Here is a 25,121-nt window from a genome sequence, read left to right as displayed (position 1 = left end):
AGTGTTCCAGGCGAGGTCGGTTAGCATATCCATCCCCGTTAACAATGCTTTGGGGAGACGGACTATATTGCTTTAACCGTAGAAGTTCCAGCTGATATCTCCGCTCAGCTTCTCGTTCAGCCCGCTCTGCAGCTCTCTCAGCAGCCTCCCTCTCTCTCTCCTTGTACTGCATAATCAGGTTGAACTTTAGCTGAGGATCCACACTCCCCAGATGTTTTAGTACCACTTGTAACTCAGAGTCCATTGCACTCAAGGCGTTAACTTTATCAGGAAAACATCCTTGATCCACAGGCTCTTCCAAAATCACATCTGCTCCAATGGCCTGCTCTGCACAGAGTTTATCATATTCCAGGAGATCCAAAATCAGCTGCTCTTTGCTTTTGCCAAAAATTTGTATATTCCTTTCTTGACAAACCAGCTCCAGAGATTCTTTTGGCTGTCGTCGATATGCCTCCATAATGCAGTATGGTAGAGAAAAACAAAAGGAAGAGGAACGAACTGTTTTGCACTGTATGTCTGTAATTAGGCACTGAGTAATGTCTTTGGGAAATTACACAAAACCCATGTAATTTCTTCTAGTACTAAAATCACCAAACCGGGCAATATAAATAGCACTAAAAAACTCTAGATATCCCACCTAGCTGCCGCCAAGTTTGTCACGGTCAAGACTACTTGCCAAGCCGTGACTGTGTGGAGGGCGTGGGCATGAAGGGGTTAATAGCACCAGGCCTCTGGATTTACTAACTTGACCCCTTAACAAGGCATAAGCTATACCAAATTAACCCCCAAATCCTGCCTGTATCCCCCCAGGTAGTCTGCCACCACTCAAGATTTTGATACCGGATTCGTGAGAAATCCGAATTAGAACCTTTATCTCTATATATATATATCAACCCACCCCAGGCAACTAACATATATATATATATATATATATATGAAAAAAAGGAGTGATGAAAACCAGTGTGGAGTGGGTGTATAGAGAAAAAAAACAATAAAAAATACTTCCCTTTATGTTGTATAATTTTTCCGGATACTCAGCTGCAGCCCGTACAAACACTCTCCAGGTGTTTCAAATTGAGAACAAAGAACGCTAGGGGGCGCTCGTGTATACCGGTTTTAAAGAAATGAAATAAAAAGAAAAAAATATAATTGTGTAATATTCAACACAGGTGCTGTCGCTGTAAGTCTATATAATGCACTTACAGTGTTCACATGTGTTCAGGCTTCAATAGACAATCCTGTCTTCCGGATGGATGTATAGTGAATATATGTAAAGAAGCAGAGAGACAGGTAGGGACCCCAATGGTGTGTTATCATGCAATATTTGTAGCACGCAAATACCAAAATGCACTTACACTTTTGAGGGGGTTTTTAAAACCCTTACACGTCAAATGTCTTTCCTCTGCTCCTCTTGTAACGCCTTCCGATGATCTGTATGTGTGGGACTATGTCCCAAGATGGAATCAAGCTAAATTCACTCTATAGTATAGTATAAAATCCTATTTATTCAGGGCTAACATGCCAAAACAATAAAATGTTCATATACATCCACCAAGGGATGCTATAAAAGTCAAAGTAAAAGAATAAGAAGAGCTCTTTAAAATCCTCGACGCGTTTCGCCAATTCCGTGGCTTCATCAGGAGTATTCTTTGTTGTTGATGCGGAGTCCTTTTGAACTGTGTACGGCGCCATCTTTTTTGCCGGCGTCTGACGTCAGTGCGTTCCTCGTCATCATCCCGTCCGTTACGCTGCCCTCCCATCTGTCTTCTCCTCTTCAGACGTTCCGTGGAATTCAGAAGCAATCGGTAAGTGAAAATTGTTTGTTAGTTGTTTCGTTTGGAAACGATCGGGTCTACCGATCAATGTCTCAGTTTGATGATCATCTAATGTGTGTAGTGGGTGCCTATAGATGCCGCCCATACTGTTCATTTAGTGATTCAAAACGGACATTATGTTGAGAAAGGGAAAAAAAAAAAGAGGAAGGGGGAGGTGACTGGTAATGTTTAGTATACAGTGCCATTCATTATATTTAAATGAGAACCGCCCCCTAGGGTACGATATAAACAAATGAATGAAGGAAACTTCATATGGATAAACTAAGGGAAAATGTATAGTCCGACTATATATTCAATGAAACGTGGTCTGTGTTGCTATTAGAGTCTATTCGTTTTTAGGGGCAATAAACCCGAGATATCGAAGACCGGGGACAATATACAGAGTGCTATTCATCCATGAAGAACGGTTCAATAAATCCTTATATTGTTTATGATTATTAATCAATGATGCCCCGATGTTGCAAAGGATATTAATTGCAAGTGTGTAAGTATAAACAAATAGTATGTGTATCTTCATTGATGACATGTATGTATGGTTGAAAAATAAAGAATACTAATAAAAAATAAATAAATAATAAAGAATAAAAAATAAATAAAAAATGAATAATAAAAAATATATATATGAAAAAAATGTGTCCTGTATTTTTATGGAAATGCAACCTAGTAAGTAAGTTTGTCTATACTAACAAACCTAAACAAGTACCTTACTTTTGGCACTGTGTATAAAGGGATATATATAACAGATAATAAAAAATAGTAATGTGTGGAGCGTTGTATGCTCTCACTTGGATATTTCCATAAAAACCATATGTAACCCATTTTGTGTTCTCACATATATGTGAATATGTCCAATTCCATATTGAGACCACCTTTTTTGAAGGTTTTCAGTTTAAAAATCCACTCGGTCTCCCGTTTGGACAAATTCTCTACAGTACTGCCTCCTCTCCAATTCGGGGGTACCCAGTCTATCCCCATAATTTTTAAGGACTCTATTGTGTATTTCGGACATGTGTTACAGTGTCTGGGGACACTATGTTTGATATCTTTTTTTCTTATATTCCCAAGGTGTTCTAACACCCTTTCCTTCATAGGTCTTATTGTCCTACCCACATACTGAAGGCCGCATCCACATTCTAATAGGTAGACTATGTTTTTTGTTAGACAGTTTATAAAATGCTTTATGGTATATGTTTGGCCTGTTACTGTGCCTATAAATTGATTGTTTTTTTTGGGTAAAAAAGCGCACATCTTGCAATGGCCACATTTATAGAACCCATTCGGTTTGCTACCTATAAGTATTCCAGGTTTTTTCATTGCTATATGTTTTGGTAGGACACTCGGGGCTAATATTGTTTTTAATGACCCTGTTTTTTTGAAGATTATCTGCGGTCTATCAGGTAATTGTGTGCCTAGGACCTCATCATTTTTTAAGATGTGCCAATGCTTGTTTATAATTTGTTTAATTTTATTTGCTTGGGTATTATACTGTGTGAAAAATGAAAAACTGAAATCCCTTTCTTGAAAATGTTTTGTTGGCCTATTCTTGTTATCCAGAAGTAGTTGTCTGTCCACTGCTCCTACTTCTAGAAGACTCTTATTCAATATTTCTTCCGGATAGTTTTTCTCTATAAATTTCTGTTTCATTTCATTTGTTTTGGTTTCAAAATCCTCTCTCCTCGTACAGTTCCTTTTTACCCTCAGGAATTGACCCTTGGGAATATTGTCCAGCCATTGAGGATGATGACAACTATTGTAATTTATGTATCCGTTTTTGTCAGTAGGCTTGCTATAATTTCTTGAGCATATCTGATTGTTTTCATGGAATAACTCCACATCTAAAAATTCAATTTGTTGATTTTGGATATTTGAGGTGAACTTCAGGTTACATTTATTATTATTTGTATATTTTATAAATTCATTTAGACTGTCCTCTGATCCATTCCAAATTATGAGGATATCGTCTATGTATCTCTTCCAGAGCACCAGGTTTGCACCGAATGGGTTGTTGTTCCATATATATTGATTTTCCCACTCAGCTACGAATAGATTAGCGTAGCTCGGTGCAAACCTGGTGCCCATAGCTGTACCGCAAAGCTGGAGGAAGAATTCTTCCTCAAACCAAAAATAATTATGTGTCAATATATAATTGATGCATTTTATGATAAATGATTTTTGTAATGGTTTTATGTCAATATCTCTTGATAATGTCCTATCTATGGCTTCCAATCCTTGTTTATGATCAATAATAGTGTATAACGAGGAGACGTCCATTGTGGCCCACAACCAACCAGGGGACCATGTTATATCTTTCAGTGTGTTAAGAAGGTGAGTCGTATCCTTAAGATATGCTGGGATTTTTGGAACGTATTTTTGGAGGAAGAAGTCCACATACTCAGATGTATTGCATGTGAGTGAATCAATACCGCTAATTATAGGTCTACCAGGTGGCTCCTTGAGATGTTTGTGAATTTTCGGAAGAAAATAAAACACCGGTAATTTTGGATGTTCCCTTTTCAAATAGTTAAACTCCTTCTTATTGAGGATTCCTTGTTCTAAACCTTCCTCTAAGATACTATATAGCACTATACTGAATTCTTTTGTAGGATCTTTATTCAGTCTCCTATATATGATAGTGTCTCCTAAAATCCTTTTAGATTCTTTTATATAGTAGAGGCGGTCCATCACAACCGTAGCTCCTCCTTTATCCGCCTGCTTGACAACTATATCGTGTTTCTCTTTTAATATTTTTAGTGCCGTTTGTTCATTTTTGTTTAAGTTGTATGTCCTAGTTTTATTTCCCAGTTTTTCTAAATCCTTTTGTATAAGGTCTGTGAAGACTTCAATGTGTTGGCTTTTTTCGTTTTGTGGAAAGAATTTGGATTTGGGTTTTAAGTTTGTGTGTGAAAATGATTCCACTGTTGTGTCTCCATTGGTGTCCATTCTTTCTGATTTACAAAAGAACCTTTTTACTGTGAGTTTCCTCAGGTACTTCTGGGTGTCTACAAACAATTGGAACTGATTCGGGCCTCTGGCCGGTGCAAATTTTAAACCTTTCCTGAGTAAACTTATTTCATTTTGTGTAAGGGAAATGGAAGATATGTTAACAATGCCCTCTTTCTCTGGGATTAGTACCTGTTCGTCAGGTGACTTCTTTCCTCCCCCCCTCTGACCTCTTGTTCTTTTGTATACTTTATTTTTTTCCATGGACTCTGTTCCAGGGGTATATATCTGTTTCTTAGTTCTATGGCTTCCCTCCTCGGGGGGGTTTCCTTTCTTTTTGTGCCACCCTTTCGGGATGGCTCCCTGTCTAAAAAAGCCTGTTCATGGGAAAATTCTGTGTTTGTGTGGATAGTGTCACTATTAGTGCCTTGTCTATTAAGTGGAAAAAAAAAATATATATATATCCTGTAAAACTTAATAACAATATGGTAACGTGTTATCCTCTCTTAGGGTTTGTGGATATCAGTACTAGAGCCCAAAGACAGACTTGGATTATGAATATTTTAATAACAAAAAGACAAAGATTACACAGTGCCAGAATTACAAAAAACAAGACATACAAAATAAAAGTAAAACAGCAAACAGTTCTTAAAAACAATAGGACTTAAACACAGGACCCTCACTCACGAGTTTCTCCAATAAGTAGGCCTGTGGGAACTCCTTAAGTCCAGATGGTTTCTTGTGATGTTGTTCCGATCAGAGTATATCATGGAGTTCTCCTTTGTGGTCGCTGCTTTGTCCCTAAATCAGACTTTTGCAAGCAAACGCCCCTCTGACCACATGACTGATTATATGACACCATCCCCAAGAATCGGGTCCCATCTTTGATGTGCCAATAAGTTATGGTGGGGTAAAGGTGATGGAAACCCCCCACTTAAGATAGGAAGGGAATTCCTATAACTCAGGGTCCTTATCTGTTAGGCCATGAATCACCACAGGGGTCCTTTGGGAAGATGACACCTCTAGCCAGAACAGATACAGAGGGCATTCACAAAGAAACACATTAAATCAACCTCAGATTAACTCATTGAATGCTTAGACAAAGAAACTAACCACCTCTGCTGGGTTACCCTTCCATGCATCCACTACGTTATATGAGTTAATCATGACACCAGGTCCCCTGCATCTGAGTCCCCGGTGCTTAGTCCGGGCAGCGTGTAGAACTCTACACGCTGCCCGGACTAAGCACTGGGGACTCAGAAGCAACGGTAAGTGTGTGTGTGGGGGGCATAACACAGGAGGAAGATCCAGTTCCCCTGCATCGCTGCGGGTTATCTGGATCCTAGTCTCAGTCAGACCTATTTGAGGTCTGATTATAAAATGACCCCGATTATAAGACGAGGGGTATTTTTCAGAGCATTTGCTCTGGAAAAAACCTCGTCTTATAATTGGGCAAATACGATATATAAACTATATACATAGTTTGGAAGAAAGTTTTATGTGTCCTTAAAAATAATCCGTGTGAGACCCCTAAACAAGAAATAGATGGTTTAAGAACACAAAGCCTTCTGTATTGAAAGCTTGTTTGAGGTTTGCTAACTTCAAAGCACACTATATACAAAAAACAAAAACTGTCTGCGCTTCTTACCCTAATAAAGTTGGCAACAAATATATAAACATAATATAAATGAGAGGTTTTGGTTATATGAATTGGCCAAAGCATAATTAAGCTCACCCGCCACATCAAGGCACACTCTCAATAGGGTGAGAACCTACTCTCACTTCCTACATAGTGGACACACAAAGCAGTTTATACTGCTACCAAAACCAGAATAATGTGTTGGGGGAGGTGCAATTAAACCTCCTCCCCATTAACCCCTGGACAGCAAGCTGCAACCAGACTGATGAGGAGCCAACAACCTCAAATATGTGCAAACAGGGAAAAGAAAAAATGTCGGTGCGCTAAGCTAGTCACAGGCTCTAATAATACAAATATGTAATACAAGGCCTACCAAACAGGTGTAAGCATGCAGCAAGAAACAGTGTATTGGCTGTACAATGTATACAAAAAACAAAAACTGTCTGCGCTTCTTACCCTAATAAAGTTGGCAACAAATATATAAACATAATATAAATGAGAGGTTTTGGTTATATGAATTGGCCAAAGCAAAATTAAGCTCACCCGCCACGTCAAGGCACACTCTCAATGGGGAGGAGGTTTAATTGCACCTCCCCCAACACATTATTCTGGTTTTGGTAGCAGTATAAACTGCTTTGTGTGTCCACTATGTAGGAAGTGAGAGTAGGTTCTCACCCTATTGAGAGTGTGCCTTGACGTGGCGGGTGAGCTTAATTATGCTTTGGCCAATTCATATAACCAAAACCTCTCATTTATATTATGTTTATATATTTGTTGCCAACTTTATTAGGGTAAGAAGCGCAGACAGTTTTTGTTTTTTGTATACATTGTACAGCCAATACACTGTTTCTTGCTGCATGCTTACACCTGTTTGGTAGGCCTTGTATTACATATTTGTATTATTTGAGCCTGTGACTAGCTTAGCGCACCGACATTTTTTCTTTTCAAAGCACACTATAGCAGGATTTAGTAATTACCTTGAGAACTAGGTTGGGAACCTCTGGTCTAGTGGACTGGGTAAAGACAACAGAACTAGAACACGTATGACCCATATATTATGTAAAAACTAGAACTGTTATAAAAAAAGAAAACAGTACAATATTTTGAAAACTCATTGTTTCCTCTCCAAGAGAGATAATTCATTCAGTATCCGCACTGAGATATTTTAATTTGACAATATATTCTGCTATTATTATATTTCCTCTCTGTGCTTTTTATTTTTAACTTTACCTGATTTATGAATTTTTTCTTTACTTATTTTTAGGGGCGAAGACCTTTATTATTTACATAAACTCCCCCAGCCTATTTGCACTTCTCATCTCTAACATTAGCAAGGAGACATATTTAAGCTGCTGAGACCCCAGATTGTAATTTATTGATATGTATTTCATTCAACATGGTACAGCATTAGCTTGACAACTGTCAAAATCATATTCAGCAAAAAGAAAAGGAAAAGAAAAGGGAAACAAAAAATGTACTGAAAATACTTGTGATTTGTAGATTTTTGACCTAGTGTAAAATTCATTTTTAAAGATCTCAATGGAAGAGAAAATTCATGAAATTATTTGTATACAATACAGAATATGTTGTGTGCATACCCGGGGACTTTCTGAAGTTTACCAAGAGGAGCTAGAAATCAGACCAAACTTCCTGTACAAGGGATTGATGTTTGGCCATGCCCATTAACATATTCTGCCATAGGAAGGCAGTTCCACGGATAGCATAATCAGGGGGCAGATTGCCCTATTGGGCATACCACTGCTCCATAGGCTGGTTGGGGAGATTAGCGATCTCGTCTGCAAGAGTCCCATAAGCACTATGTAACACTGTGCCCACCGGACAAAAATATCCCAGCACTCATCATACAGAAGGCAACCGTGGAGGTAAATAGTGAGGAGAGGCATCACCCAGCCAAGATCTACCATTGGTCATGTTAACACCCTGCTAGGGTTTTTAAGGTAATTTGGGGCAAGCCTCACCCCTATGTGTGACTAACACTGCCCCCAGCCTCATAGAAGGAGTGGAAGAGCGAGTGGTCAAGGGGGCCTCCAAGTTCTTTCAGCATGGGGTGATTTTTCATTTAGTTGCAGAGACTTCAGAATGTCCTGAATTTAATACGTAACATAACTTCCACTCCACTGAAAGAAACCTCTCTAGTTCCAATTTTATATTATGGTACATATACTTTACATAACATTTTTATATAGAGAGGCAATAAAAATGAAGAAAATACAATTTGAGAATAAGATTCGAAAAGGAAAAGAGCGCCATCCTCTTGGGAGCTTCCAGTCTATTGGGAGATTGAGGAGGAATGAGAAGGAAATGGATTGCTCTAATTGTAGCTAAGGTGATGTGGAGAAGTCAGTGGTGCGGAGATCTCATAATTTTTAGATTTATGGAAACAACAGGTGAGGAAGACTGTGCTCAAAAGCTTACAATCTATAAATAGCCCTTAATTTTCATTTCAATGTGTGACATCTTACTAAGTAAAACAGTTAAGCCCCAAACATGCCTTAGTCAGAGGGGTCTTAATGGAACCCTTAGAAGATGAAGGTTAGAGACAGATACACATGATATCAAATCCTCATAAGGTCATATCACTTTAATTCTCTTCAAATTTGTGATTATATAAAGTTTTCCTAATTATTCTCTTAAATACTGTTAACGATGGGCCACAATATTTTCCCTGTAGGTCGCATTAAGTTTTAGCCACCCCTGACCTTGGTACTTTCTACTCAAAAAATATACAAATGCTAATCAGTGTTTATTATATTAAACACATGTGGCTCCTTATGAGCAGAGTGCACAGTTGATTTATGAACATATCAGTCAGAATGCATATAAATAAATATTAAATAGCTTTATTTTAAACACTGGCAATAAATGAACGTCCATCAACTAAAGAAACATCATGGGAAATAGAAAATACCGTATTTGCTTGATTATAAGACATATCCTTGATTAGAAGACAACTCCCCTAACTTTGAATATTAATTTAGGGGGAAAAAAGGCTGAATATAAGACTACCCTATAAGAAAAAATGTTTTACTAGTAAATATTAATTCACATGTAAACTATTTTTTCATATTTAATTAAAACTATGATCGAGAAAAATGCATTTCTTGTTTTTTATTTCCTTTTATTTGCACATCTGCCCCCCGGCTTGTTACTTTGCCCCCAGATATGCCTTATACCCCCTATATGCCACTCTGCCCCCCAGAATTACCAATGCATCCCCAGACTAAGGATGTGGATCTTAGTCTTATCGTCAGACCTTTGTTTGAGGGTATTTTTCAGAGCATTTCCAAATACAGTACATATAGAAAGTACATTCTTGAAACTATATCCAGGAAACAGAAGATAAAATTAAAATAGTCTTAAAGGCTTGTATCATGCAAATCCATGTAACATAACCAATTTTAGTAATTTGGAAATAAACCATAGATCTCAGAAAATCTATTAATCATGCCATCCTATTTGTTATCTTTTAGGTAGTTAAATAGCATACCTAGCCCACTTTCTGCAATCTCAGATAGTGGGTTACTTAAGGGATTATTGATAATATGAAAACCTTTGTCCATTGGATTCCATGCAATTCTTGTCAACTTTCTTAATTTAAACAGATCGTCCGGAAGCGTCTGTATGGAATTAAAGTCAGCATTCAGTAGCTCAAGAGAAGTCAATGAGCAAATGGATTTAGGTAACACGCGTATATTGTTATTCTCAACAATGAATATCTTCAAACCTTCCAAATGTTTTATGCTCTCCGCAATATTTTCAATCTTGTTGGATCCCAAATGCAGAAAATCCAGATTATTAATTTGAAATATACATGCAGGGATGTTCACTATCCAGTTATTACTCAGATTTAATTTTCTAAGGTTCGTTAAGTCACAGTAGGACCAGGGAAGTCCTGAAATGCAATTATGTGACAAACTAAGAACTTCCAGCTTTCTGCATGAACTCAGCTCCTCTGGGAGATCACACAAGTAATTTGAATTAACAAATAAGACCTTGAGATTCTTCAAGAGTCCAATTTCTCTAGGTAAGTAAACAATGTTATTGCCACATAAGTTTAACACCACTATTTGTTCAAGCTTTCCCAGCGCTGGAGGAAGTCTGACTAGCTTGTTCTGTGATAGATTGAGTTTTTGAACCTCTGTCATGTGCCAAATGAAGCTTGGTATTTCTGCTATCTCCTTCAGAACAAAGTTGAAATTGACACAGGTAGATTGATTTGTCTCTGGCGCTTCATTATTGTATAATGGTTTGAGAGCAATCTTTTTTTCGGAGATTTTCTGACCTTTTGTCCTTTTGGTCTTGTCAGATTGACTTGAAAACGTCACTCCCATTGCTAAGCCAAAGAAATGCTTGCTCCGTCATACAATCTTCATGGTTGTGTGGTTTTGGATTTCCAAACTTGGCTGATCCACTGAACTGTAGAATCATACAAACTAATCAGGAGTCAGTTTTAGTTCTTCAGTTGTTTCCATGTTTTTCCAGAGTCATTTTAAGATAGATATAAGTTGTTTCTCTGAACTAGCTGCAGAAACCCATGAAAGTGTTGATCGGACAGGCTCTTCATTTGCTGTCACATTGTGTCTCAATTACCTACTAAGCATCCGTTAGCCACATTTAGGACAGGATTCTATTACCTGTGGGAAATTTGTTGCCTGACAAATTTTTGTATTAAGACTAGTGACAACTTTGATTTGTAAAAATAAATCTAATTATTTAAATAATATTATTATTTATTGTTTTTATATAGTGCCATCATATTCTGCAGTGTTGTACAATAGGTAAACAGAACAAGTAATGCATAACATAACTATTAGAGAAAAGAGGGTCCTGCTCAAACGAGTGTACACTCTAAAATCTATAATGTACAGACTTGTACGTATACAGAATAATGTCTCTCTTCCTGTAGTTTAAAAATACATACAAATATGGAATAAAACATATTCTAGCACTATGGGTCTTTTTACAAATGATCACAAAACAAAAGGTTTTATTTTATGGTGCCACAGTTATGAGCTCATGAACTAAGTTTTTTATAATCACACAGAATGTCATATACATAGTTAAATGCACTGTTTCTTTTATGGCATTTTACATTAAATATATGACATTTTCTACCTTGTATTGTTAAAGGCCACATAATCCTCAACATGGTATAGATAACATTAGCAACAAACATGTTTATAAATGAAATGTCACAGTGCCATCTTCTGTTCAATACATACTGCTGCATTTGTCCTGCTTTCCTATAAAAAGAACACATCTGGAAAACTACTACATGAAGATTTTCTAGCAAATATTATTTCTGAAGGTCCTTCAAAGGACGTCTTAGGCATTGGACATAACGGGTCAGTGCCTCATAGCGTCATGCACCCTTTGGTAAACTTGCTGTGGCAGCCGGTGTAGGCCTTTAGCATTTGGTTGTCTTCTGGATACACATGGCTGTACGCTGTAAGAGAGTAGCATGGGAATGTTAAAGTCAGCCACTGACCTTAAAGGGCAAATTTTAACCCCAGTCTGGTATATTTTAATTGCCCAAAAAAACCCATGTATTATTAATGCAGGTATAATTTGTTAGGCAAATCTTTCAATACAGACATTTCGGTAAACCCTATATATATTTTTTCTATATAGTATTTCAGGAGACTCAATAAAATAATTCTTGCGTTTGTCATTAGCATGGGGTATTCATTGCCAGAGATAGCTTCATATTCATGCATGGCCTTTTTGTTTGTTTATCTGTATTAAAAATGGATGAAGAAAATATACCCTTATTTAACCTAAAATTTCATGCACTAAGGTAAGTATATAAACTCACTCTAGGCTAAATGAGCAGCATATACTTAATGCTAGTCTGCTAGTCTTAGCTGATTTAAATCCCTGGCAATAGTCAGGATTCCAGTAAATCAGGAACAACATGGACACAACACAGAAGCAGGATCGTAGGTATCAGGAACCACGCAAGTAGGACACAAACACAATTGAGGTCAACTTGGGTGCCTCAGGACTAAGTCCTGGATGACCCTAAAAGAGTAATAAATGGATGCAATCTTGTATTAAAGTTGGTTCAAAGTTACAAAAACAGAAGTATATTTTATTGTGAGCATACAGGTTGTACTGAGCTGACCCAGGGAAGGCCTCAGACAAATGGCTAAAAGAATATAGCGACCCAAAACTCACTCATCACACATTCACAAATAAAAGCTGCATAGGAATTATATGGATCCAGTTATGTTGTAAAAGTCCTAGGCATGATTAGCAGATAAAAAAAATCTATTATTTGCTTACAATGTTTAATACAGAGAAGGCTTGGGCAACACAGATGGCAATGGCCCGTTGCCACATTGTTTCCACTAAAATCTTAAGAAACATATGAAAGAGATGCAACATAGAGCGACGAGAGTCACGCATGCTATTGTATCAAGAAATTGTTGTAGAACAGGGTGATGCAGGGTGAGTCCAAAAGATTTTAGGAAGAAAAACAACTCTGGCAATTTAAGGCCAGTGGCTGGTAAATAATATACATTACCTGTGATGTATTTATCTTTGGGGCTGCCCTAGGTCAAAGTTCTCCACTGTGCAGCGAGACACCTGTGTGCTTCATCACCTTAGGCAATATACCCAGGGCCGGACTGGCCCACCGGGATACCGGGAAATTTCCCGGTGGGCCGGAAGGTCCGTGGGCTGGGCGGCCGGCAGACTTACCATGAAGACAGCCGCTGAGCGGCTGCAAATGGCAATGAACGCCTCCCTCGGTGGCAGGGGGGCAATTGCCCCCCAGGCTTCCCGAAATCTAATCAAAGCGGCCGCTGGGTGCTGATGCGGCCGGGCGGCATCAGCACCCAGCAACCGTGTGCGATGGCCGTCTAGTGATGGGAGCAGTGTGAGGGGTGAAAGCTCCGCCCCCTCGCACTGACCTTTCACCCCTCACGCTGCTCCCATCACTATGCGGCCATCAGATTGCTGGGAAAGTAATCTGAACGGCCGGTGCGTGCTGATGCCGCCGGCCGCCTCTGCTTTAATACTTATTTTTTACTTTATATGGCAAGCCGATCCAGCTTACCATATAAATTAAAAAAAAAGTGTTAAAGTAGCTCCGGCCGGCGGCATCAGCACGCACCGGCCGTTTAGATTACATTCCCAGCAGTCTGATGGCTGCATGGTGATGGGAGCAGCGTGAGGTGGAAGCTCCGCCCCTCGCACTCAGACTGCTGCAGCACCGGATGTCAGGTCAGTGGCATCCTGTCAGCATAGAGGAGAACAGTGTGCAGCTACCAGGAAGTCAGGAGAAGTAGAAGGTGAGTAAAATAATGTATTTTTTGTACTGTATAATGTTTTTTGTATTTGTTAAAAACAAAAAAAATCGGCATGTGTGTGTATGTAAGTGTGTCCCCCTATATGCCACTCTGCCTCCAGAAATGCCTTATACCCCCCTATATGCCACTCTGTCCCATGATATGCCTTTTAACCCCCTATATGCCAGAGTTGCATATAGGGGTATAAGGCATTTCTGGATGCAGAGTGTCATATAGGGGGTCAAAAGGCATATCTGGAGGCAGAGTGGCATAAAGGGGGTTAAAAGGTATATCATGGGGCAGAGGAGCATATAGGAGGGTATAAAGCATATCGGGGAGGCAGAGTGGCATATAGGGGGCATAAGGCTTTTCTGGAGGCAGAGTGCCCCATGATATGCCTTTTAACCCCCTTCATGCCACTCTGCCTCCAGAAATGCCTTATACCCCCTATATGCCACTCTGTCCCATGATATGCCTTTTAACCCCCTATATGGCAGAGTGGCATATAGGGGGTTAGAAGGCATATCATGGGACAGAGTGGCATATATTATTTTTTATTTAATATGGCAAGCTGGATCGGCTTGCCATATAAAGTAAACAAAAATGTCCCATGATATGCCTTTTAACCTCCTATATGGCAGAGTGGCATATAGGGGGTTAGAAGGCATATCATGGGACAGAGTGGCATATAGGAGGGTTGAGGCATATCAGGGAGGCAGAGTGGCATATAGGGGGTATAAGGCTTTTCTGGAGGCAGAGTGCCCCATGATATGCCTTTTAACCCCCTTTATGCAACTCTGCCTCCAGAAATGCCTTATACCCCCCTATATGCCACTCTGTCCCATGATATGCCTTTTAACCCACTATATGCCAGAGTGGCATATAGGGGTATAAGGCATTTTTGGATGCAGAGTGACATATAGGGGGTCAACGGCATATCTGGAGGCAGAGTGGCATAAAGGGAGTTAAAAGGGATGTCATGGGGCAGAGGGGCATATAGGAGGGTATAAAGCATATTGGGGAGGCAGAGTGGCATATAGGGGGCATAAGGCTTTTCTGTAGGCAGAGTGCCCCATGATATGCCTTTTAACCCCCTTTATGCCACTCTGCCTCCAGAAATGCCTTATACCCCCCCTATATGCCACTCTGTCCCATGATATGCCTTTTAACCCCCTATATGGCAGAGTGGCATATAGGGGGTTAGAAGGCATATCATGGGACAGAGTGGCATATAGGGGGTTAGAAGGCATATCAGGGGGGCAGAGTGGCAAGCCTGGGGGCAGAGGTGCATAACTCGGGGGTAGGTTGTCAAATGAAAGGAAATAAAAACCAAACATGTCTCAATCATAGCTTTTATTAAATATGGAAAAAAATAGTCTACATGAATTAATAAAGAAATAAAAGTTTCTTACCAGAATATCGTGAAGAATAATGTGATCAGTGTTTTGTTCCACTAAATAAAATGGAACTCTTTCATCTAACAATGTTCGCAGTAGTAAATGTTTTGATCCCATTATGTGTAATGTGTTTAATTTATTAGGGCCTTTTAACACTTTTGCTTTCTGGCATTTTAATACAAATAATGAGATAAAAAGAATTGCACATAGTGTGACTCAGGTGTGTATAAGGGGTGCGTGTGGGTATAAGAGCTTCACCGTGAGATAAACTATATGGGGCTGGTCTCCAAATTTTTCCAGGGCTGCTTTTCAGTCCCAGTCCGGCCCTGAATATACCCCCCCTGTTTTGTAGCTGCCCTCCCTGGACCTGCCGCCAGGATACATCACTGTACATTACACCTTCACAAGCTGTGGCGGATTGTATCCAGTGAGTGGACACACACTGAAGGACTGCCACTGGAGGGGTAGTAATTGTGCATTTCATTCAGCCACTGGCCCAGTGGCCATTTGCCAAATGTCTGGTCCAGACCTGGTGGTCAGCATTGCCCTTTAGATTTACAGATTTTAGTTTAGTATTCTGGACTACAGCTTAATATATCCTACTGCGATGCTAGACCATTACAAGTCTGTAGCTGTTTAGTTTATTAACCAATAGAGCTTTGGTTCACCATACAATACTTGATATAATGTGAAAACCACATACACAGACACAGAGAGAAAACAAATCATAGAGTTCAGAAAGTAAGAAAATAAGAACAAAATGCCAAAACATTCTGAAATGATTACAGTTCCTCAAGGCAGACAAAAGACGATGTGACCTTAAATAACCTGGGTGCAGATGTCCCTATTCAACATGTCCTAGCATTCAAGTAACCTGATTTCGAAAGGTTTTCTTATTTTTCATTTGTGTGACGCATTTGTTATTCCAATCAATAAAAATTAGCTTTCAAATTAACATTGTGTAGCGCTGTTACAGAGTAACTTACACAAAACATTAGTTGTTTATCAAGTAACCCTTAGCAGACCCCTCTCTGTATGCTTTTCTTGGACCCTTCAATCACAACACAAACTTTAAAAATATATATTTTTTCAGTTTTCAATTTCTTTGGCAACAATCTAATTATGTGCCACATGACAATTAGGCATTCCTGACAAAATATGAATGACACTAAATTGATATCAATAAATATATTTTCCTGTGTAACGATACTACGCCTTTAATGTGACGACAGAGCTGTTTTGTGCGCAAATCAAATTGCAGAGGAATATGCACAATTCTTAAGATCATAGGGGCAATATCTGATGTACTAACAGACAGCAACACGCCAGCCAACATAATAGAAAAGCTACATACCAGACAACATTTACTGTTGAGATAGACATCACATAAGGCATTTAAATAGAATTCCAGAATGTGTGATAGAGGCAGACGTAGGAACAATCTCAGTACGGACTGATGCCAGAATTAGTTTACTTTCAATTGGAAGTGTAGGGAATACATTGTAGACTGCCAGCATTAAAAACCTTCATCGCTGATATGTCAGACCAACGAAAACCATTTGCAGTGTCGCATGTACTTCATTCAAACACACACACGTTGTACTAAATGCTTTACCAAACCACACAACACTTTTTGGCAAACCTGTTTTATTCTCAAAATAACTGTTGCACAGCTAGCAGGTAGCACTCCAGAAAGAGTGAGCCTGTCGAATGCTAAAGGATAAATGTATTAAATATGTTAAGGAACATATAGAGTGTTTTGAGCATAATTTATTATCGATTCTCTTTTTCTTGCATGGGGTGTTTGCAGACCAACAACGGTGCCATTAAGCACCACACCTTTACCATACTAGTTTTATCATACTAGTAAGCAATCTCCAGACTTTCCTAGACTTATTATATTGTTAATCATTTCTTCAATATTGTTTGCATGTGTTTCATTTGAGTAAGCATCACATTCATGGGTTTTATATCATTGGGTAAAATAATACCAGTGATACTGAAGTTTCACTAAGCTTTAAATATGATATTGGCCTATCTCATAAGAGTCTGTAGCGAAAACAGTGCATCTCAATAGATAAACCACATTTTAAAAAATATCTATTTCTAACTTAAAAATACATTTGCTGTCCCCCAGAGCCAGTTATTCTCCATGTTCAATGTCTCTTTAATGTATGCAACCTCCTGTTGCTAGCTAATTTCCACCATATGTAAAGTATATCCTGTATATTTTCTAATGGACTATACATAGAACTAAAGAGCTATTGTTAATATTTAATTAAATGTTCTATTTTGTTTAAGATATTCAGAAGTGTTTCTGGCATATGCTAAGGGTGTAGGAGTATCTAGCCAACCTGAATCGTTTTTTCCTCTAAATGGGATTTAGAGGAAATGTTCTTGAACTTTTTACCCCATTCTGAAGTTTGATATACAGATTTCTTGCTTCCCAGGAAACATGTTTTACAGATCAAATGGTTGTTATATGTGGAACATTTAGTTTGTGTCACGTTTCACCATGCGCTAGCTGGACTTGTTTATACTTTACCTTATTCATTTCATGTTTCCTGCCACTAGTGGCCGCCCTAGCCAATCAGGACATCTCAGACTAATTATCAGGTCCAGCTGCAGTGGCTTACCTGATCAAGTTAGCCTTGATAAACCTGCCCAGCCCTGCAGTCTGGGCCTTGACATTGAAGTTGGAGGACTACCTGTTTGGTTCCTGATTTGTTCCTGTACCTAATGTTTGAGGACTACCTGTTTGGTTCCTGCCTTGTTCCAGTACCTGCCTTGTTCCAGTACCTGCCTTGTTCCAGTACCTGCCTTGTTCCAGTACCTGCCTTGTTCCAGTACCTGCCGTGTTCCAGTACCTGCCGTGTTCCAGTACCTGCCGTGTTCCAGTACCTGCCGTGTTCCAGTACCTGCCGTGTTCCTGAGTTGCGGCCTGCGCCCCACTAAGTGGACTCCCAATAGGAGTGCCCTGCATCGCGACTCCCAGGATGACTGCCCACTAGCGGACTACCCTGGTTGAGTGCCCTGCAAGTGGGCAACCTGCCGTGTGCCCTGCAAGTGGGCAACCTGCCGTGTGCCCTGGAAGAGGGCTACAAGCCGTGTGCCCCGCAAGTGGGCTTCTCTGCCATGTGCCTTGTTCCAGTACCTGCCTTGTTCCATTACCTGCCGTGTTCCTGAGTTGCGGCCTGCGCCCCACTAAGTGGACTCCCAAGAGGAGTGCCCTGCATCGCGACTCCCAGGATGACTGCCCACTAGCGGACTACCCTGGTTGAGTGCCCCGCAAGTGGGCTTATCTGCCGTGTGCCCCGCAAGTGGGCTTATCTGCCGTGGGCTTATCTGCCGTGTGCCCCGCAAGTGGGCTTATCTGCCGTGTGCCCCGCAAGTGGGCTTATCTGCCGTGTGCCCCGCAAGTGGGCTTATCTGCCGTGTGCCCCGCAAGTGGGCTTATCTGCCGTGTGCCCCGCAAGTGGGCTTATCTGCCGTGTGCCCCGCAAGTGGGCTTATCTGCCGTGGGCTTATCTGCCGTGTGCCCCGCAAGTGGGCTTATCTGCCGTGTGCCCCGCAAGTGGGCTTATCTGCCGTGTGCCCCGCAAGTGGGCTTATCTGCCGTGTGCCCCGCAAGTGGGCTTATCTGCCGTGTGCCCCGCAAGTGGGCTTCCTGCCAAGTCGCGTGACTCTTTATATATATTGTTGTATCACCTCATTCAATACAACTCTAAATCCTGATCTTCTGTTGTCTGTGGTTTATTCCTGCGCCTGTCTGTAACAACCCCAGACCATACATCATCGTGGGGTACAGACAGAGCCCCTCGTATCCCCTGCACCTGGGCTCCTTATCAACCTGTGTCCTCGGTTCGTGACAGTTTGCCATATGATTCCAACTGTCCCTGTTGTACAGCTTTTTTTTACACTTGATGTTTGCCTTATAAAAATAGGCTCGTATCTAGCAAAATGGGCATGCATAGCTACGTAAAGGAGCAGTATAGTCCCCCAAATTTTATTTTTATTTAATAATGCATGTTGTCGTCCAATTTGAATTGACTGTAATGTATTTTTGTTGCATCCTGACGCATCATTTGGAGTTAGAAAATGTAAAAATCAAAAATAAACAACTATGAACGATTCACCCTACAAAAAAAAATAGATATGGCGGGTATGAGTTTACTTGGGGGATGTTACTGAAAGAAAAATGAAGGGTTTTTTTTTCAGTAGTGGCACTTAACCTATAAATAAAATCAAATATAAAAGCGATTTGTTTTAAAAAAATCACTATTTTTAATATATTATTATTGTACTAAGTGATGGACTATACATACAAAAATCAAATAACGTGTGGCCGACAGGGCCGGCCCAAGACATAATGCAGCCTGGGGCGAAGTTTAAAATGCTGCCCCCCCCCATTATCTACCCTTCCTCTGCCCCCCCCATTATCTACCCTTCCTCTCCCTCCCAATTATCTACCCTATCCCCCCCCCCCCTTTGTACTTACCTTTCAGCAGTCCTGCGGCGAGTCTCCCTGCTCGGTCTCGATGCCGGCTTGTAATGCTGAGCGCCGGAAATGACGGCCCCCAAAAAAGGGCGTGGGGCGGCAAAGTTCCGGCCCTTCAAAAGTGCCGCCTGGAGCAATTCCCCCACTCTGCTCCATGGTAGGGCCGGCCCTGGTGGCCAACAACAGCTGCATCTGACAGAACAGGCAATTATGTTTTTATGGTTCTGTAGCGTGCAGCTGGGCATATCCAGCCAGTGGTCGCACACTGCAGAGCGGAAGATCGGGTAAGTAAGGCCCTCTTTTGGCCAGTGGCCTGCCAGATGTGTGTAGGTGCATTAACCACAAAAAAAGTAAACATTTTTTTTTTAACTCCTTCTTTACTTAAGGTACTTTGTACCCAAACACTTACAGATTTTTTGTGTTTTTACGAAATGCTTGTTTATCTATGATTTCCCCTTTTCATTTTTACTGTACTCATACATATTATACATTATTTTTTCAAGGGCAGCTAGGGCTTTCCTTTGATGCCACTTTTAGATGTATAGTCCAACATTTAGCATGAATAATATATCAAAAAATAAAAAGTGGCCCGTTATATATATATGATTTCTCTATAATTGTCACTAAAGTCGATGAGTTACCCAATACCCCAAAATAAATTATTTGAAGTGTCTTGAGTATGCAAGTGTCTTATAATGGCATATATTGCTTTTTTAAAGTTTTGGTTATTACTTTCACAGTTAGTACCGTTGCAGTCAAAATTATTCATCCCCCATTGCAAATCGGGTTTATTGACAAAATGTACAGACTTTCCACTGTTTGCAATGAACAAATCAAACACAAATATTGGAAAAAAATCTCAAGCCAACGAATGCTTCAAGCGGTTTCCTCAAATTCAAATGGAAATGCAACTTAAAATGACAAGAAATGTCATGTCCCCCCATTAGACCATCCATTATGCAGGACCAGCACATCATTCTCGCGTGAAGAACCCGCCACTTTTGCCTCTTGATAAGTTGAGTTGAAATTGCAACTCGTATGCAAACTCATCTAAAAAATCTGGTTTTAATGATTAAACCCCAGTTGGATTGTATTTCCATTTCTCAATAGTTTCTCGTACATTTTCCATGGATTGAAATTAAATTCCTCTCTCTTTCAAAAGCAAAGGGCTAAAGGGTCAACTGCACATCTTTGGACCCCTGTCCAACTCCTTCTTCTTTTAAAGTGACCACTGCGGCACAGCTGTTAAACATTCAGTTTTCCCTCTGGCTACTGATTTTGGATTAGGAGCATAGAAGCAAGAACTTCCTGTCCCATAATTGTGGGGTCTCATTCCCATTCTGTTTTGCTTATTTTTACTTATTATCTTTATTGCACATAGTTTACAATTGTATACTTTTATTTATAAGGGTACAATTACAAAAACATTGGTAACATTTACTAAAATTATTATCCCAAATCTACTCCGAATTTAATTACGGTCACATTCCAGATGTACTGATTAAATGTGCAAAGCTAAACTCTCCGGCTGTCATCTGCCTGCATGAATGGACAGGCATCCCAAAGTAAATTCGGCCCTAGGGCAACTCTTTTATCCAAAAGAATGTCTATCCTATTTCTAAAGCAGTAATTAAAACGTGGTGTCCGGTTTGTGTATTTTATCGTGGAGTACCTTATCCTGTAAATATTAAAGTGTGCAATTTAAGAACACTTTATAATAATAATATAATAATAATTAATAATAAATTATTACAGACATTTGTAGTGAATTTATCCTGTTTGATATGACAGGTATCAAAAAAACCATCTATGTTGGCAGTTAACACGATATTAACAGGATATACGGGATTGCATTTAAATTGAATTTAAGTTTGTTAATGGTTATGGTTATAGATCAAATTGCCTCCCCCTGAGAAGTTTTACACAATCAAGCTGAATTCATGCGAATAGACAAGTTGATTTGCTGTTAATAGAACTAGTGCAGTTCAGTCGACTAGTGAGTATACAAGATGTCCAATTTTGGCCAACTCAAGTAAGTTTACATGAGCAACTTGACTCAACTGTCAATGTTACTAGTAACTTTGTGTAGCTTTGACAGTTGTATAGTACATACCTTTGTGAATAGACCTTATACTATGATCTTGACTTTAGACAGAGACATATCTGCCCCTGCTGCCATCTACCATCTACCGCTGGGATATGGCATCATATCTTGGCGCACTGCACATAGGACACTATGGAGGCTGTGCCGGTTAGGCACAGTGCAAATAATGGAGTATCTTTAGCAGACTGGGTTAAATTTGAATAAAACAAGCATTGTTGATTTTAAATCCAGAGACTTTAGTTTATGTCTCCTTACATGTCTGGATCTTAGAATGTAAACAGCCAGAATGTTTGCTTCCTTTTCTAAAATTTTGTCTAGTAATTTTCCCTGTCTACATCACAAAGCAAAGCTAATTCTGCGGAAAATCAACAATGATTAAATAGCTCTATTTCTAGTATTTAACATATAAAATGGGCAACAAAAGTCAATACCCCCAAAGCATTGGTTTTTTTTCCATTAATGCAGGATGTGTATTCACTGGGCATTATAAAGGACCATCATTTCAACATTTTTCTGCAAGAAAGGCTTAGCTGGCCCCATATAATGCATAGTTCAATGAATGATCTGACTTGTTTGCAAAAACTTGTTTTTAGCTAATTTATCCTACTGTAAGATATATACATATATATAGTCCCAAAGTGGCTGAAACAATCGCAGTACTCATAGTGTAATTTTTAACATAGGTATAATAAACACCCACTCCTTAAATGTTTGCAAATGAATGATTAGCAATGGTTTTATTGTATCTCGCTGTGAACACAGCAACAATATAACAGATTACAGTGAGCTTTTAAACATCTGGTTTAAGGTAATTCGTCTCCAGTACTAGTTCTGACTCCGCACAGTAATCACACTGCCAGAAAGTTGGGATAACAAAGATCTTTCATCAGGAAGTGTTTTAACAGTCTATTCACAACACATGGCTACGGCCAACATGTGACCCTTTGCAATGGCTGTGCATACTAGAACGTATAGGGGGATTTGCTAAATCTATAGGAGGCTACTACTAACTACTCATGATAAGTCTTAAAAAACTCAGATGTTTGGAAAGGCTGTGATGTGGACATATATTTGGCACGGATCCTGCTTAGTTCCCAGAAACTTGGCCGCATGGCAATATGTATATATGCCTATGTCCTGGTTATCATAACAAAGAACACATATCTTGTCATCTTGGTATTGGAGAAGATCTAGTACTATAGAATTGTTATGTTATGCACTATTTGTTAGGTCCTGTTTGGCCATTGTATAGTGGTACGGAATATGATGGCGGATTATAAATCTAGAAAGAAATAAGTGGAAGAGCTACATTATCGCTTATACGTTATACTAACAAGGGCAAGAAGGGACACCCACGCCAAGAATTTTGCCCATGAACCTAGAGGGCAAATTAAAGATATTGGACGGATGGTCTTATATGAATTAAGTTGACAAGAATAAGTTTAATTATAAGACGTGATTGGTTGAAATAAAGGAAACCTTATAGGGAATGGACATCTGGAACAATATGTGGTGTTTATTTGTATTTATTTTTGTTGCGACTTACAGCATATATATGCCTTAGCGCTGTCTTTTGTTATCTTTTTTTCTTTGAACATTTAAGTCAATTCATTTAAAAAAGGGAAAAAAATATTTCAATAATGTACATCTTTTTAACTACATACTTTGAGAAAATTGTGAAATATTCACAGATGGAATCAATGAGAATGCAACTGGGAGGAGGCTGACCTTCAAAAAGATCACTTTGCGCCAGAAAAGGAGGATCTACTTATCTGTTTCAGAGATAAGGCTGAAAGGAAGAAGTGTCTGCTTCATGAGAAGTGATCTCTTCACGCAGTACTTATATAATTAAAACATTTTCTTTTAAATTATATATTTAAAATCTCCCAGCATAGCTAAGACGCAAGGATGTGGAAGCAACGTAAGTGATTGGTGTAAAGAATAAAATCCGTGTGGTTCCAATGAAAAAGAGGGGTGGCAAATTGTTTGAGGTCATTATGGGTCATTTGTCGAGTGTCTGAATTCAGGAACAAAGGGACAACAAAAGGGCCAGTAACATCACATTAGTCAATTACGAAATTTCCATGAATTTCAATCTATATGCTTCCTGACACACAAAAATAAAGTAGAATATGGGGTGAAAGGCACTAATTAATTAGTAATTAATATAAAACTGTTGTTTCTGTAAGTCAAATTTTTATGTTATATACTACTTGATATGTCCTGTCTATCTATTGTACAGCGCTACGGAATTTGATGGCGCTATATAAATCAATAAATAATAAAAAAACTACTGTGAAAAGTGAATTTCTTGCTCTGTGTCATTGTTCTGACAAATCTACATATTCACCCCATTCTCTGGACTTATTAGACCCCAATGTGAACTTGTTCAGCAGATAACCCGTCGCACATCAATTAAGCTCTCAGTGGGGATGATTGACCAGAGTGATTTCTGCTTTATATGCACTGCATGTTCAGTTGATAGTTACTAAGGCAGTTCATGCACTAAATACCTCTGTGATGAGCATGTTATAGGTAATTGCATTGGGTGTTTGTAGGAAATAACATCTGCGGCCTTCATGTTCTGACGTTTTATCTGCTGCAACAAGTCTCAGACTTAAAAGATAAAGAGAAACATAGAATTTGATGGCAGATAAGTACAATTTGGCTCATCTAGACAGCCCATTTTTCCTGATGTAAAGACTTAAACCATCAGCTTTGGCTGAGATTCAGGATAGCTTTATGACAATCCCATACAGGTTTAAATCCCCTCAATGTATTTGATTCCACCACTTCTGTTCCACTTATATACAACCCACTCTAAATTACTTTTTCTCCATCTAGTGTCAGCAGACTCCGTCAAGCTCCTGCAAAAGAGGAGAATAAGAAATGACCAATAACAGTAAAACAGAAAATGCAAAAAATGATATGAACACACATTAAGAAGCGCTATATATTAATTCAAAAGGGAATATCTGTGCTGATAAAGACTTCACAAATCTCCATCGGCCAGATGAACTTTAAGGATCAGCTAAAGAAGAAAAGTGCTAAATAAAAGCATAGAGTTGTAGCCGTAGAAAAAGAGCAAGTTTGGTAAAGATGACACCATTATTGGCTAACAGAAAGTATAATAGATTGCAAGCTTTTGAGGCTTTAGGTCTCTCATTCAGGCATATTATACCTTTTAAAAGAGGCAAACATGGCGTAGCACTGCCAATGGCGGCATCAGCCGCTTCAGAACCTCTTGGAAAGAATACTTACCCAACAGTTCTGACCCAACTAAGAAGTGGAGCAAATTGTTTAGGTACTAGCACCAAACAATGGCCTACCCAACAGCCCCATTTTATTGGTTGCTATGGTGATAAGACCACTTTGAAATTCTGCCCCTCAATCAC

General features: G+C 39.4%; 1 protein-coding gene across 1 annotated transcript; it reads right to left on the bottom strand.

The window, feature by feature from the left end:
- Positions 1-9,887: 9,887 nt before the first annotated feature.
- Positions 9,888-10,766, bottom strand: LOC149279539 (uncharacterized). The gene has a single exon (XM_089501050.1). It carries the CDS (start codon positions 10,764-10,766, stop codon positions 9,888-9,890), a length of 879 nt encoding a protein of 292 aa, XP_089357176.1.
- Between the last annotated feature and the right edge of the window lie 14,355 nt (positions 10,767-25,121).

The sequence above is a fragment of the Sceloporus occidentalis genome, unplaced genomic scaffold (assembly GCF_023333645.1).
Source record: "Sceloporus occidentalis isolate IW3139 unplaced genomic scaffold, rSceOcc1.0.p SCAF_162, whole genome shotgun sequence".
Taxonomy (NCBI): Eukaryota; Metazoa; Chordata; class Lepidosauria; order Squamata; family Phrynosomatidae; genus Sceloporus; species Sceloporus occidentalis.
Note: the sequence above shows the minus strand (reverse complement) of the source record. Positions and strands in the feature narration are given on the sequence as shown.

Coding starts and splice junctions, on each gene's coding strand:
- LOC149279539 (XM_089501050.1), bottom strand. CDS start 10,766: ATGGGAGTGACGTTTTCAAGTCAATCTGACAAGACCAAAAGGACAAAA.